This window comes from Mya arenaria, chromosome 14 (assembly GCF_026914265.1).
Source record: "Mya arenaria isolate MELC-2E11 chromosome 14, ASM2691426v1".
Lineage (NCBI taxonomy): Eukaryota > Metazoa > Mollusca > Bivalvia > Myida > Myidae > Mya > Mya arenaria.
Window position 1 is genome coordinate 20,309,108 of NC_069135.1, and position 14,752 is coordinate 20,323,859.

The window sequence follows — 14,752 nt, forward strand, 5'->3', positions numbered from 1 at the left end:
TTCATCTTGTTTGAATTTTAGATAAGTTAATACTAGTTGAAATTGAAATTTAGATTGATTGTGATGAAAACTTATAAAATCATTATCAAGTCCGTTTCCTTGGTAGAAACCTGTTCTGGGTCCTTTTTGAGAGGCCATGTGAAAGTACCCCTAATTGGGCTCGAACCCACAACTGCTGACGTGAAAGGCTTAACCACTATGACTAGACCGCTCTCACCCAAGAGTTTTACATTTAGCTGGTTCCAGATGATGCAGACCAACCTCAGACAAGCTCAGTAAGATTAATGAAAACTGAACTATTCTACTACCTACATGTATTTCAAAGTCATCAGCCTTATACGTCAAGGATTTCTGTAACATATATGACGGTTCTGTACTTAATGTGTTTGAATAGTTAAGACATGAGTAAATGATCTTCAATTTTGCTCAAACTAGGGGTTTTCTTTTCAATGCAACTGAGGAAATCAATTTTCCATAAATAGATGTAATTTGGGGAAAAAGGACAACTGAAACAGGATCTTGAAAATGTGATAACCATAACAACGGTAAGACAACAAAACTAAATTCGAAACATTTCAGGTTTTTATAATGTTGAGCAATTAATTAGTTCAAATTTAAGGACACATATTTGGTACTTAACAGGCTTGACTATACCCCTAGTAAGATATATCTGAGGACCATAAAAATAGGAGTTGTGTATGTCATGTCCCGTATTGTCCCATCAAGCCGGATCACAAAATCTTATATCACCTGTAGCTGCAAAGGTGATTCACCTACACACATGAAATTTCACAGGTGTGTTGGGCAGAATGGGAAACTGTGTACCTGCAATTTGTGTGGCATTTCACTAGATAAAAACAAATTTACCATCACTCACAGCTCTTCTTTCTTGAGGGAAATGAAGTACCCAATTACAATTTTCTATCCAATTCTGTGATAACATTATTTGATTCTTCATTAATAACAGAAAATGAGTGTCTATTAAGGAAGACAAGTTTTAAATCTTGTTACTTGTATGGTGTGTGATTACTAGTGATTGTTGTAGGAGGGCTTTGCTGAATATCAATCTTTTGTATGTAGATAAGTCACACTTCACATACCCTATACCTGGGAGTAGGATTAATGGTCCAGGCGTAGATATACTCTAAAGATATCGACATGCATTTATGTTATTTGATACTTGGTAAGGCGCTTCATAATGGAGACATACTCTTATGGTATCCGACACTCAGTTATGTGATTTTGGGGATGATGGGTGGCCCTATATTTTATTTTGATCTCATTTGAAAAGTTTTGTTGTATAAGAATCTGAAAAGAAATTACCCAAAACAATATTGCAAACAAGTTTTTATCAAATACCCAATAAAATAGGTAAATTTATGTCCGAAGGTCCACAATCGCATAATGTGGCTTAAATGTCATGCTTATTTGTAGATTAGTTACCTCAATGAAATGTGAGGTACAAGAATGCAAACAATGATATTGCAAGGTCGATTGTGTTTGATGTGGTATGGGCAAAATGGGTAAACAATAAACAGCCGATAGAGGGATTACATCACAATGGCATCATTGAAATTGATTGAATTATGACTTTTGAAATCATAGCATGTAAATCCATGAAGAAAAACATAATCTGATACATAGAGGATAATTTGTTGTTGTTTTTAGCTCGACTATTTGAAGAATAAGGAGGCTTTATTCATACATGCCATATCCCCCGGCGGGGGAAAAAATCCCCCGGAATTTCTGTCCATCCCCCGGTCTCCCGGCGGGAGATAAAAATCCCCCGGAATTAAAAAAAAAAAAAAAAAAAAAAAATTTTTTATTTTAGATATTTTACATCAGGCAATAATGACAAAGTGAAACCACAGCGTGTGAGTGAAATTGAATGTAAAGTAACAACTCCGCAAGGGTGAAATGACTGTTTAAAAAAAAAAAGATAAATACCAAAAGAAAACAAGTGATCAATTAATTAGAAGAAATGTTCAAAGGCAAAGAAATATTACTATTTTGGAAAAGGTAGAAATTAATAAAATTCATTCCATTCTCTTAGTGTCTGAACGTCATCATAGCTGATAGTATAAAGCATAATTTTTTAAAAGACTTTGGAGGAAGTTAAATTGAATGTACAGTATTACAGCATGACATGACATCATAAGAATATGATAAATCATGACATAAAATAATTCTGTATAATGAAAAAGTTAAGAGGTTTTCATAGCGAAATATAATTATGTGAATTCATTTTTTCGTACTTTCGCATCTAAATATACTTTGAAATTTCCGGACTTAAACCTGCTAAAAAATCCCCCTGAATACCACCATGGTGACCAAAATCCCCCTGAATTTTTAGCCTTCTGAACAAATCCCCCTGAATGGTCTCCAGAAAATATGGCATGTATGTTTATTACTCCCCTCGGTGTCGGCGTCTGGTTAAACCTTTAGGGCAAGTTTGCATTTTCACTTATAACTCCAATACCCTTCATTCAATTCACTTAATACTTTACACAAATGTTCAGGACCATCACATAATGAGGTTAGATAACTCCATATTTTCCTATATACAAATCATGGCCCCTGATTGACTTAGTACCTTGGGTTAAAGTTTTAGGGCAAGTTAAAGTTTTAGGGCAAGTTGGGATTTTTATTAATCATTTGATTGACTCATATTTGATACAATTATTTGCAACCATCTAACAATTAGGTAACATAACTCCATATTAACCCAAAATACAAATTATGGCCCTTGATTGACTTTTTTTTAACTTTTTTTATTGCTTTTGACAGGCACATTTTTATATTTTTAACCAGGTTTTCGTAAAGGGAAACCTGGTTATTAGAATGATGGGCATCAATTGTTGTTTAGGTCCGCGTCAAACTATCGAATAATTTTAGTTAGGTTTGACATATAATGACCGAACTTGGTATATAGGAAGAGTGTAGACCTTTCATGGGATTGTGTTTGAGGCCCCTAGGATCAAGGTCAAGGTCACTGTTATTTTGAATACAAAAATGGTTGGTACTGAATAACTTAAGATAGTGTTGACATATTGTGACCAAGCTTGGTGTATAGGAAGGGGTTATGGAGACCTTTCATGGGATTGCATATGGGGGCCCTAGGGTCAAGGTCACTGTTACTAAAAAAAGATAACAGTTTGGTACTGAATATCTTAGGGTTGATATATTGCGACCTTACTTGGTATGTAGGAAGAGTTTATGAAGGACTATAATGGGATTGTGTTTTGGGCCCCTAGGGTCAAAGTCACTGTTACTAAAATCGAAAAACAGGTAAAACTGAATGTCACAACAAAGGCTGATTACTTTTTAATTTGACTTTTTTATTGCTTTTGAAAATCACATATATAACATTCATTGCTAAGACAAAGCAGCATATGGTCAAGCGCGCTTTCCTACGACAGCTCTTGTTAGTGAAGGAGGTGAACCACATTGCAATTCTTCACTGAAAGAAACTTTTTTTTATCCTGATTCCATGCTTATGATTTTTCGAAATAATTATTTATATTTAAGTAGAAAATCATGCTAAATTATAACATCATTTATTTTTTACCTTTAAACGTGCTTAAATGAGAGAAGCATTCAAACAGTGTCTATTATTTTACTTTAATAAACAACCGGTTTACTTGAAATAATTTGTTGTATGCATAAAAGAAAACATACAGGTAGACAAAAATAAGCATTATACCAGATTTCGCGACATAATTTTATGGGGTCAATATTACCTCCCCTGTATTTCAAATATAAGTCAATTAGAGTTTTTTCCCCTTACACAGGATTTCACTTTATGAACTATGTTTCATTACAGGTGAGACATCAACAAATGACGTGACAAAATGTAGGTCAAATAAATAGGAATACCTGTGTAATTGTTACCAAGATGGCGGACTAGTTTCAATTATTGTTCCCCAAGATATTGTTTCATTTGCCTTATGAGAAATGATTGCAGCCTCACTGTTAAGCAGATAATAAGCAACAAGGTGTGACTTTTTGGTAACACCTGTCAATCGAGGTAAATATTGTGACAAATACAATAGCTTTTTTAATGTGTTTCATTGTTTGAATTATAATTTTTGTTTTCATATCAGACCTTTTAAATGACAAAGAAAAAGGGTAACCCCCTGCCCCCTTCCCATTGAGTACCAAATACTTCTTTATTTTTCTTCCGAATCCTGGATAACAAAAAAATATTCAAATACTTTAAAGCGGTTACATTCTTAGTGTGTCTCACTGTGCCTTCCTCTCCATTTACATTAATGCCAAAATTTTAGTTTCTGCTTACTGCGTACCACCCTCTTGAGTCAATTTAAATCTTTAAAAGACACACTTAATAAGTGTATAATATACTGAAAAGGGGGTTTACACTCTCCGATAGAATTGGAAAAAAAATCTGATATACATTATATCATATATCATATGTAACATTAATTAAAAAATATAACTGAGACACTTTATATTTTCAGCCGTTTCAAATATACATGTACCTTTTTTGTTTACTATTATTATCTGAGTATTAATTTGCTCTATTGCGATTGACTATACAAACATGCCATATCCCCCGGCGGGGGGGGAGGGGAATTCCCCCGGAATTTCGACCCATCCCCTGGTCCCCCGCCAAAAAAAAGATCCATAATATTATAAGTGTGAAATTCCATGAAGGACCATGATGACTAAGTCCAAAAATTATTGTAATTTGAGTGTGTTTCTATATTTATTCTTATATTATAAATGCAGATATTGCTCAAAATTTCGCCGCGTAAAAATCCCCTGGTGTAATATCAAAATCCCCTGGAATTCAGACCAAAATCCGCTGGGAAGCCTCTCAGAAATATGGCATGTATGTCTATATGCAAATAATACCAATTTGAGGGCAGTAAGTCATCTTCCCACAATGGCCAAAAAGCATCCAGGATCCTTTCGTTTTTAGAATATTTAATTAAGACACTATATATTTCCAGCTGTTACAAATATACATGTTCCTGACTTGTTGTTTCCTCAGAATATTCCCAATTAATATCAGCTATTCGCATTTAGCATATATGTGATGTACCAATTTGAGTGCTTTAAGTCATCTTCCCATAATGGCAAAAAGCATCAAGGATCTTATTGTTTTCAGATGGCTTCAGCAGCAATAAAGGTTGTGCTAGTCGTGATGTCAGTGGCAACAGTGGTCATTTCTCAGGACAACACAAGTAAGATGTTGTCCTATACTCAATTGTATGGATGTGAGTTTTGGATGCCCAATGGAAGGAAAATAATGTCTGTAAAAAAAGTTTGAAAAAATACATACTAAATTTTTGTAATTTAATAAAAAAATGTATTTACACTTTTATTTGTTTTGTGAAGATTTATAGGAAGTTATTTTTATTTAGTTGCAATGCAGATTGATATAAAAATGTTTTCACAGAGTACATGGACTCTCCTGTTTACTGTGGTCAAGAGTTCAGAATTGGCGAAAACCAAGTAGTCTACGTGCGACCAAGAAGCAGCGTCAGTTCAAGTAATCCACCTGCCTCCTGCAGTATAACATTCACATCAGCGCAGTCCAACACCAACTATAAGTTTGAGCTGACCGTTGAAGCTGTTCAGATCACTGATTGTGCCCTGAATTTGAATATCTATGATGGCAATGGTGTTGGTGGGGCATATCTGGTTAGTAATTTAGCTTCACATTATTCTGGTTTTATGCAATTCAGGTTTTCCAGCGTGTGTTTTTCTATACTTTCTATACTTGTAACATATAAAGAGCATTCTATTTTTTATTTCTTTTGGACAAACCTATTAAAATCTAAGTCTATAAAACCTACTTTGTAGGGGAAAAAATCTGATTTAAAGTTCACCGATTTACTTATTATCTCTTAGGACAAACCATCTATATATATATATATATATATATATATATATATATATATATATATATATATATATATATATATATATACACAAAGTGTCAGGTATAAGGTTGGTATTTAAAACACAAATTATAGAATCCTCTATAATATATCTCAGACATGTCTGCTCTAACCTTTACAAAACTTTGCAGCAATGTTTACATAATTTCTTCACCAAGTTTGATTACCGGTGATTACCAGTCAGTTTGTCATAATGATGGCCTCTCCTGGTAGGCAACACATCTGTTGCATGGAATTCTTGTTTATATTTCTACATGTATGTTTCCTTTTTACAGTCAAGGCTTGGCTGTAGCAGTACAACATCTACAGGAAAACTATACCCAAAGTCAAATGCAGTGACCTTCCATCTGACGCGAACCCGCTACCAGTACAGCATTGCCGGAGATTTCTCCATAATTGTCAAACTTTACTGTAAGTTGTCAGTTTACGATGCACTCTTATACCCCAAAAAGCAGTACCACAATTAATACAATTGTTGTAAGGATGCCATGCTTAATATGAAAGAAAGGTGCATAAAACACGGTATTTCTACCTTATGAGACAATTGTTGAACTCAGTAAATGTTTTAGGACCCATCATTTAATATACATTTGCATTTTCAGCTATAAGATACATGGTTACAACCTTGTTTTCAATAATAGGTATTTTCCATAAATGCGTTATTTAGTAAGTAGTTAATGTTTTATCGCTCAAAAATCCCTGAAAGTAAATATTTCATGAGCGGCTGGCAACACCACTTATAAAACATAACTTTTGGTGCTCACTCGGTAAAAAATTGCGATCTTACACTGCAACAATTGTATTTTTTTCCCAGAATCCTCGAAATACTCACTTGAAGAGATTCTTGTAAAATCAAACTCAGAATAATTGAAATTTCATTATTGTTTGTAACGCTTTTCATCAAAATGTAGATACTGTCAAGTTTTCAAGTGCATGTGTCTATGAATATTACATTTCTTATTTGTACTTCAAATTGACAGCTTTTACAATCATTTGCAAAACATATTGCACCAGAGTGTTTGTTTTGATTGCATACCTTATTAACTGTGATCGAGTCCCTTTTAACAGCTACAATTATATTTATAGATGACAAGGATGGAGCTGACAACTATATTGGGACTGATTCCTTCCCAGCAGGAGCTATAATAGGCGTTATATTAGCAATCATACTCCTGATAACAGCTGGTGTATTATTGGGCTGGTGTTATAAAACCGGGAGACTTCCTGGAATGGACCCTTACAGGTAATGTGAAATTTGGCTGGGTGGTTGTGAAAAGGTTGTAAGTCACCTTAAGGTGAAACGCGACCCTGAGTGATTTTTCGAGTTTATGTTCGAAAATAAGTATGCGAATAAAACAGCATTTGCAGCAATAAGGGACTGTTTTTACATTTTCAATATTCGAATTAGTTTTGAAACTACGAGTTTTCGAAATATACCACTGACGTCTGTCATTTTTTTGCATTCCAGCTGCATAAGCTGATATTTTCATGAATTCTTTGTTTACCGCAATAAATTTTCACCACCAAATGCATCTATTGCAAACATTTAGTGATTCATTTACAGATATGTAATTTTCATTCTTTTGTCTTATGTTGTCTATTTTAAAGGCATCAATAACGTAAATTTTTGCTGGGAAACTGACATCTTGTTTTTCTTGAAAAAGTGTGCAGGGTCGCGTTACATCTTAGGTACAGACGCAGATGGAACATTTCACTGTCATCTCTTGTACTAGAATGTTTAATGTTAGTGGTCAGGGTTTTAGCTACAGAGGTATGGAAGGGTGCTGCATCTCACGGGAGACCAGCATGTGCACCCTCTTGCATCCATAGAATAACATGCTTAAGATAATCAAATATTTCTTTTGTTTTGATTAAAACTTAAAATATGTTTATTAAGATAATGCAAACTTGACACATTTTGCAGTTGAAACCTTAAATTAATTAAATTGAGCACAATTCCTAAAATTTTGTGTGAAATTTATAATGTTTAAATTCTTCACAGCCAGACACATCTTCCTTAACACCCTGTACCCTTTTTCAGCACCCTGTCCTTTTTAAAACCTTGCTAAAACCCTAGTAATCATTTTTGCAATTTATGCATATCAGGGCAAATCTTTCTTCCATTTTATGCACCCATGAAACTTTTTTTTAACCATAAACTAATTAACGTTTATTTTATGCACAGATATGAATCAAATATATCATATGCATAGATATGAATCGAATATATCATATGCACAGATGTGAATCAAATATATCATATGCATAGATGTTAATCAAATATATCATATGCACAGATGTGAATCGAATATATCATATGCACAGATGTTAATCAAATATATCATATGCATAGATATGAATCTAATATATCTTATATACAGATATGATTCATAAAATATATTTTCACAGATATGATTCAAATATATTTTATGCACCAATATAATTTTAAGGATTTTAAAGATTTGACTTTATTAGAATAACATGTACATTTGTGAGTAATGTTTTACAGCTATCCTGCCACCAAAACCAGCACCCAGAACCTATCAACGATAAACACAGACACCAAAGATGGAGAATCAAACAATGGCGGCTTTGTTGCGTGGCATAACACAGAAGGGAAAAATGTGGCTAAAGAGAGCAAGAGTAATTTTGATCTTGATGACTCAAGAGTGTGGGAATCGTTAACGAATGTAAGTGGATCGAAAGTTAGCTCGAGCAGTGAAGTGATAAGTGTGAAGCCGCCGAAACCCCCGCCGAATTGGAATTCTGGCAGGAACAATAATACGCGCAATAATGATAATAATAACAGGAACGGTAATAGTCGAGGGAATGAAGGAAATTTTCAGAGGAGTGATGCAAATCAGTTATCGAATTCCCCGAATTCGAGAATAAGGGGCAGAAATAGGGGGAGGGGTGGAGATATTAATGATAATAATGGACCATACAATACCATTAATGATAATTTTACCAGAGAAGGAAATGATCGAGGTAGTGGGAACAGTGGAAGTGGATTGCTAAAGAAAGGTCGGCAAGATGGTGTATTTGTGAATCCCGACAAAGAGGGATATATGTACGATTATGATCACGTTAAGAAATTGGAAGGAGATAAACAGGGAAATGGTGACCCTAAGAATAAGACACAAGATTTCGGGAGTGAATTGAAAGAAGCTGTAAGACGAGCAAGTCTCAAACGCCAAAAGTCTGAAAATCAGACTAGTGACAGTGACGCAAATAATGCTAATAAGAAAAATGATGAATCTTCGGATTTTGCAAGTTCTACAGCATTAAATAAAACTGATGGTGAAACCACAGGACCTGATGCACATTCATCACCAAAAGTTAAAAAGAAGAAGCGAAAGAGTTCCAAAGAGCGTAAATCTCCAAAATCAGGCCGGAAACATAAAAGAGGCGATGGTTCAGCAGAGGGATCACCAAAAAAAGAGACATCAGTAGATGATGATGGAGAAGCACCACCTGAAGTTTATGCTCCAATATTTTCAGGGGATGAAGATAACGATGTTAGTAGAGATTATTCTCACATGTATCAGCCCGGTTACCAAGGCAACCGACCCCCAGTCCCGCCCTACAACAATCAAGGGTACCCGGTGGGGCCCTACCAGCCCAGCATGCCGGGTATGTACCCACCAGGCTACCCGCAAGGGGTACCGTACCAGCAAGCCGGGCAAGCTCAGTGGTATATGGAAGCCCAACCCAATGGGCAGCAAAAAATGGCTTTTGCTATGCAAACTCATAGTCAAAGTGATGACAGCTTAGGTGGACATCACGGTCCTCCGAATTATACTTCGACGCCTTATCATAGACCCCAAGATGCTTCGGCATTAGTGCCTGCAGGAACAATCCTAGATGACCCACATATTCCCCAACCTGGTACATCACTCATGCGATATGACGAGGATCCTTTGTCGGGTGCCAAAACTTCCCAGGTTGTTTGGACAGAGTCGAAAAGGGACCCTACCGACCCACCTCCCGATTCAGCAACCCAAGTTACTAGAAAAACCATCACAAGAATCACAGCAAAAAGTACAAAAGAGGATCTTCCAGACAATCCAGGACCAAGTATGTAATCTAGAAATCAAAATCTAGACTTTGAGCAAGCCCGGAAGGCATTTTATTTGTTCATGGCTTGAGGGTCTGTCTTAATTTTGATCACTGTTGCACTGATATTTACAATGTCCATATCAACAAAAAAGAGTAATTTCAGTTTGTCAAAACAAACATGTCTCAATGCAGTATTATAGATATTATATTTCAAGATTCTTAGCTTGTGTGTATTTTAAACAAAAAGGTAAAGGAATTTCTTTTCAACTCCACAGGTCTACAGGACATGTCATGGCGGGCGGCCCAGCAGATTCAGGCTACGGGTGGCCAGGAGCCACAGTTTATGTCTCCAACTCGGGGGGTGTACCAGCCAAACGCTATACAGGTTGGTATCTTGTTATGTTACTTGTAACTCAGGCTTCTGCTACAAGCCTAATGCTGGTGCAAATGGATTATTTTCTATTTCAGATATGTTAATGTTAATGAATGTTGGAATAATTTTGTTCCTGCCATATAGACCACTATAATAGAAGTTTTTGAAAATTTACCTTTATCCTGTGTGATTACATTTCAGTATGCAAATGAAACGCCCGACCGATCCAATGCCTCATACTATGTGGGACCCCGAGAGCCGGTCCGTCACAAGAAAACCCCGCCACCTGTCATACATGAAGATCCAACTAGGTCACAGGCCGAAAAAGCGTTTAAAGATACCATCACGCTGAATAAGGAATCTGAAGTCATATAGATGTTGTCTCTACAATTGTATAAGCTTTATTTATTGATCATTATGTGAAGGTTTATATTGATCTTAGGGATATACAGTCTGCTCAAAATGCACAAGCCTGAAAGCCTGACACTTACAGAAAATTTTGGGCCTTTATAAATCCAATCCAATGCTAAATGTCTGAGGTTTTCCCTCTTGTTGGTTGTTGGTGTTTTTCATTACAAATACGTATAGGCTTGCAGAAATTTCTTGAACCTTGATGTTTCTATATTCCATTGGCCCAAATGGCCTGTGTTTGAACTATTATTTTACACAGACCATTCAAACGCTATTATGCTACTGTACCACAACATAGAGGTTGAGTTATACCTTCTACTTTATCAAAAATGTACATACCACATGATTTTATGTCATACACAAACAGAATGTTGATGGATATTGCTGACATTTTTCAGTCGGACATGATTGCTTTTTACTCGTCATTATTTCCCAAAATGCTACAAGACGAAGCACATGATGATGGCATAAGAATAAGGGATATGTACGCAAAAGGCTATAAAGAACTATTCAGTACCTCAGGCAAGAAGAAGGGAAAGGAAGACAGTAACATCTTTGTCACATTTTCATGCATTGAATAGTGGATAGTTTTTAGTAAAAAATGTGCCTATATATACAACTTATTTGTAAACAGTCATTTTACATTTTCTTACATCTGTCATATAACACAGCTTTGAGTGAAAATCAATATTGTCCAAAAAACTGAAAATTGTCAAAAAATGCATCAAATTTCTGTAAACATGAATTATGATGTCTTGACTGTACAGTAACCACTCGATGTTTATATTATAAAGTAATATTATACTCTGTTATTCCATTTCACTGATCTCTTAAGCCTTACTGTTGGTATGTTATAAATACACCACATTCACTTATATATTATCCCATCCACATTATTGTACTTGTGGTTAGGATTTCAAGAAATATATCAATTTAAAAATTTAAATAGATATTTTAGGCACTTTTTCGGTACAATGGGTCGATTGTTCAGAACTTAATTAAAAGGATTTGCTGCGGGTTTATCAGGTCAGATATCGTAAACATTAATTGTGTATTATGGAATGTAAAAAAATGCTTGTTACAATGATACAACATTAATGATCACAAGTTCAAATTACAATTCCCTATTTAACAGACATTGAAAAATGAGACATAAAATGCTCCCTTTTATGCTGATAAGCCTTAGTTTCGTATAAATGCTATTAAAAATTAATTTATTCTGCGTTAAACTTTCTGTTTAAATGATTAATTGCAAGTAGTTCAGTGTTTGTAAATAACAAAAAATAATTAAGAACTGAAGCCATTGTTTCAGCTGTACTTGTTTTATTTAGATTTATGAACATCATAAATTAAAATATTTCACTACTAAAATTAGCAACAGTGGCATAACCAGATTATAACTTAAACAAATTTCTAAACAATTGGCCCAAAGTGCAAACAATATTATATAAGTGTATGTGACATTTGTATATATGACTGCTCTTTTATGTGTATATTGGTGTATATTGGTGCATAATATCATTCTAATATATTTTTGTACATACCGGTAATTATAGATATAGAAGAATTACAAAAGATTACTTCAGTGCTTGTTTACTTTGTCGTTTATTATCTGATTTTAGTTGTACATGAATATTTCTGATTATTACCTGATTCATTATAATATATAAATACAAATCTGTTATTTTTTTGGCTGTTTTACATGAATGCTATTGTCTAGGATTGAACTGTTCCTCGGTCAACAGTATGAACTGATTCCCTCTCGCACTATGACATCGTTGGAATAATTTTCAAATTTTATTTTAAGAAGGCATGTCATTAATGTTCGGTCATTTCTGTATTCAATTTGTGATAAAATTTTGATAAGGTAATGAAACAGTTATTTCATGGTTATTATGGTACCAGTCAACACAGTTGGCTCTTTGTGTCGGGGATGACATTTTGACCTATCAGCCTTGGGCAACAGATTCAGATGTCATCCCCTCCACATCGGGACAACAGATTTGACTGTTGTTGACAAAGTTTCATTTGAATGATCTTGTTATTGACAAAGTTAAGTACATTGTTGAATGTAAGGATCAGGTACTATTTTAACTTAAGATGCTTCTGCAATATGGCGTTTGCATTTAATTCTTTATACATTATTTTCATATCTTGTTAGACAGTTATTTAAAAAAAGATTTATATCTAATTTTTAAATATTCTTTTTATCAATGACATTCATATAAGCTCTTTGTGTTGTTTTTTTTCCAAAGAAAAAAGTTGAGGTATTGTCATAGGCTTGGCTTCGCAGCAACAGCGGAGTCAGCGCCAAAGGCTAACTTTGGCCATAATTCTAAAGTATTGAAGATTTTCTAATGTAACTTGATAGATATATTGCAAGAGACAATATAACAAAATACACTTGTTTGACAAGGCCCATAACTCCGGCTTTAATCTTTGTTGAGTTATGGCCCTTTTTAAACTAAATTAAAACAAAAACAATTTTATCATAATTATTTACATTCCAAGTTGTGCAATAATGTGTTTCGTAATGTTTTATGAATATTTAAATCATTGTGTACTTTACTGCAAGCTAATTCATGGTTTAACTCTTTGTTTTAATAATACAGTTACAAGTCTTGTTTTTTTCTTCTATACGTTATTGTCCATATCTTAACAATAACAAGTTATCTAGTGTATGGATAAATTAGAACACTATTCACTTATACTGCACTCAGTTATTTAACGTTGTCATTGACAATACAAAGCAATTACAATACCCACGTCCCGAGTTATTGAAATGAACTTTTATGTTTTGAGGCAATGAAAATGAAGCATATTGAATTGTTAATATCATAGCATACAGAGGATAACATTATATTCTGAAGTTATCTTTGCTTTCAATAATTTTAAAGAATCTACACAACTTTAAAAACATATGGTATTACATTCCATAACACATTTAAATGGCAATATATTTGGTGTTCTGTGATTCTAGTTATCAATGAAAAGTTCTTTCATTACTGAAAAAACTAATCTCTAAAAAATGATGAATAGTTTTAATAACTCAAGTTTCAGCGCTTGTTTATTCTTTTTCAATGACTCAGGTTGTGAGGGCAGTAACCATTATTTGTTTTATTGAGTGATTTCACTTAGATCAGAAAGCACACCATTTGATGCAAAATAAGTTTCATACTATTTGTAATGAATATATATGATATTATGATATTATAATATTATCAAAACCATTATCAGCATATGCTAGAGAAATGCATCATACTCATCATCTGTGTCATCATTATTGTTGTCATCATCGCTGTCATTGTCATCATCAGCAGCAGCATGAGTGAAATTATCTGTAACTTGTATTCTTCCTTTTACTTACTGTTTTATCATGATTTTTATAGTTGATAGCAGCATGTAATTATTTTTTATTAATTAGTATGTGCTGACAACACCAACATATACTTGAAACCTTGTGAATACAAGATATGTGCATGAAATATTTTTAACTGTAAATAATATTTTTAACTGTAAATATTAAATCTTTACACATTTATGTATCTATACAAATAGCAATTTTTGTTAGAGATTTTTTCAATAAAATGTGCAACCATTTTCTGTTGTTTTTTTCATCAAAATAAATAGTGTCAGAAATGGTAACTGCTAAGTAGTGTTCACTGGTGAGGAGTGTATACTGGTGAGGAGTGTTCACTGGTGAGGAGTGTATACTGGTGAGGAGTGGTCACTGGTGGAGTGTATACTGGTGAGGAGTGGTCACTGGTGAGTAGTGTATACTGGCGAGGAGTGGTCACTGGTGGAGAATATACTGGTGAGGAGTGTTTACTGGTGAGGAGTGTATACTGGTGAGGAGTGGTCATTGGTGAGTAGTGTTCACTGGTGAGCAGTGTTCACTGGTGAGGAGTGTTCACTGGTGAGTAGTGTTCACTGGTGAGTATTGTTCACTCGTGAGGAGTGGTCACTGGTGAACAGTATTCAC

General features: G+C 34.4%; 1 protein-coding gene across 1 annotated transcript; it reads left to right on the top strand.

Moving 5' to 3' along the window:
- Positions 1 to 3,838: 3,838 nt before the first annotated feature.
- LOC128217747 (uncharacterized protein DDB_G0292186-like) lies at positions 3,839 to 14,370 on the top strand. The gene is made up of 8 exons (XM_052925106.1): positions 3,839 to 4,027; positions 5,132 to 5,207; positions 5,423 to 5,667; positions 6,203 to 6,338; positions 7,014 to 7,170; positions 8,437 to 10,004; positions 10,262 to 10,371; positions 10,561 to 14,370. Exons 2-8 carry the CDS (start codon positions 5,132 to 5,134, stop codon positions 10,732 to 10,734), a joined length of 2,466 nt encoding a protein of 821 aa, XP_052781066.1. The 5' UTR covers positions 3,839 to 4,027; the 3' UTR covers positions 10,735 to 14,370.
- Positions 14,371 to 14,752: the final 382 nt, after the last annotated feature.

Bases quoted from the DNA above. Each gene is read 5' to 3' on its own strand.
- LOC128217747 (XM_052925106.1), top strand. From the start codon at position 5,132: ATGGCTTCAGCAGCAATAAAGGTTGTGCTAGTCGTGATGTCAGTGGCA. The intron at 5,208-5,422 runs GTAAGATGTTGT...ATGTTTTCACAG, and splicing joins CATTTCTCAGGACAACACAA to AGTACATGGACTCTCCTGTT. The intron at 7,171-8,436 runs GTAATGTGAAAT...AATGTTTTACAG, and splicing joins CCTGGAATGGACCCTTACAG to CTATCCTGCCACCAAAACCA.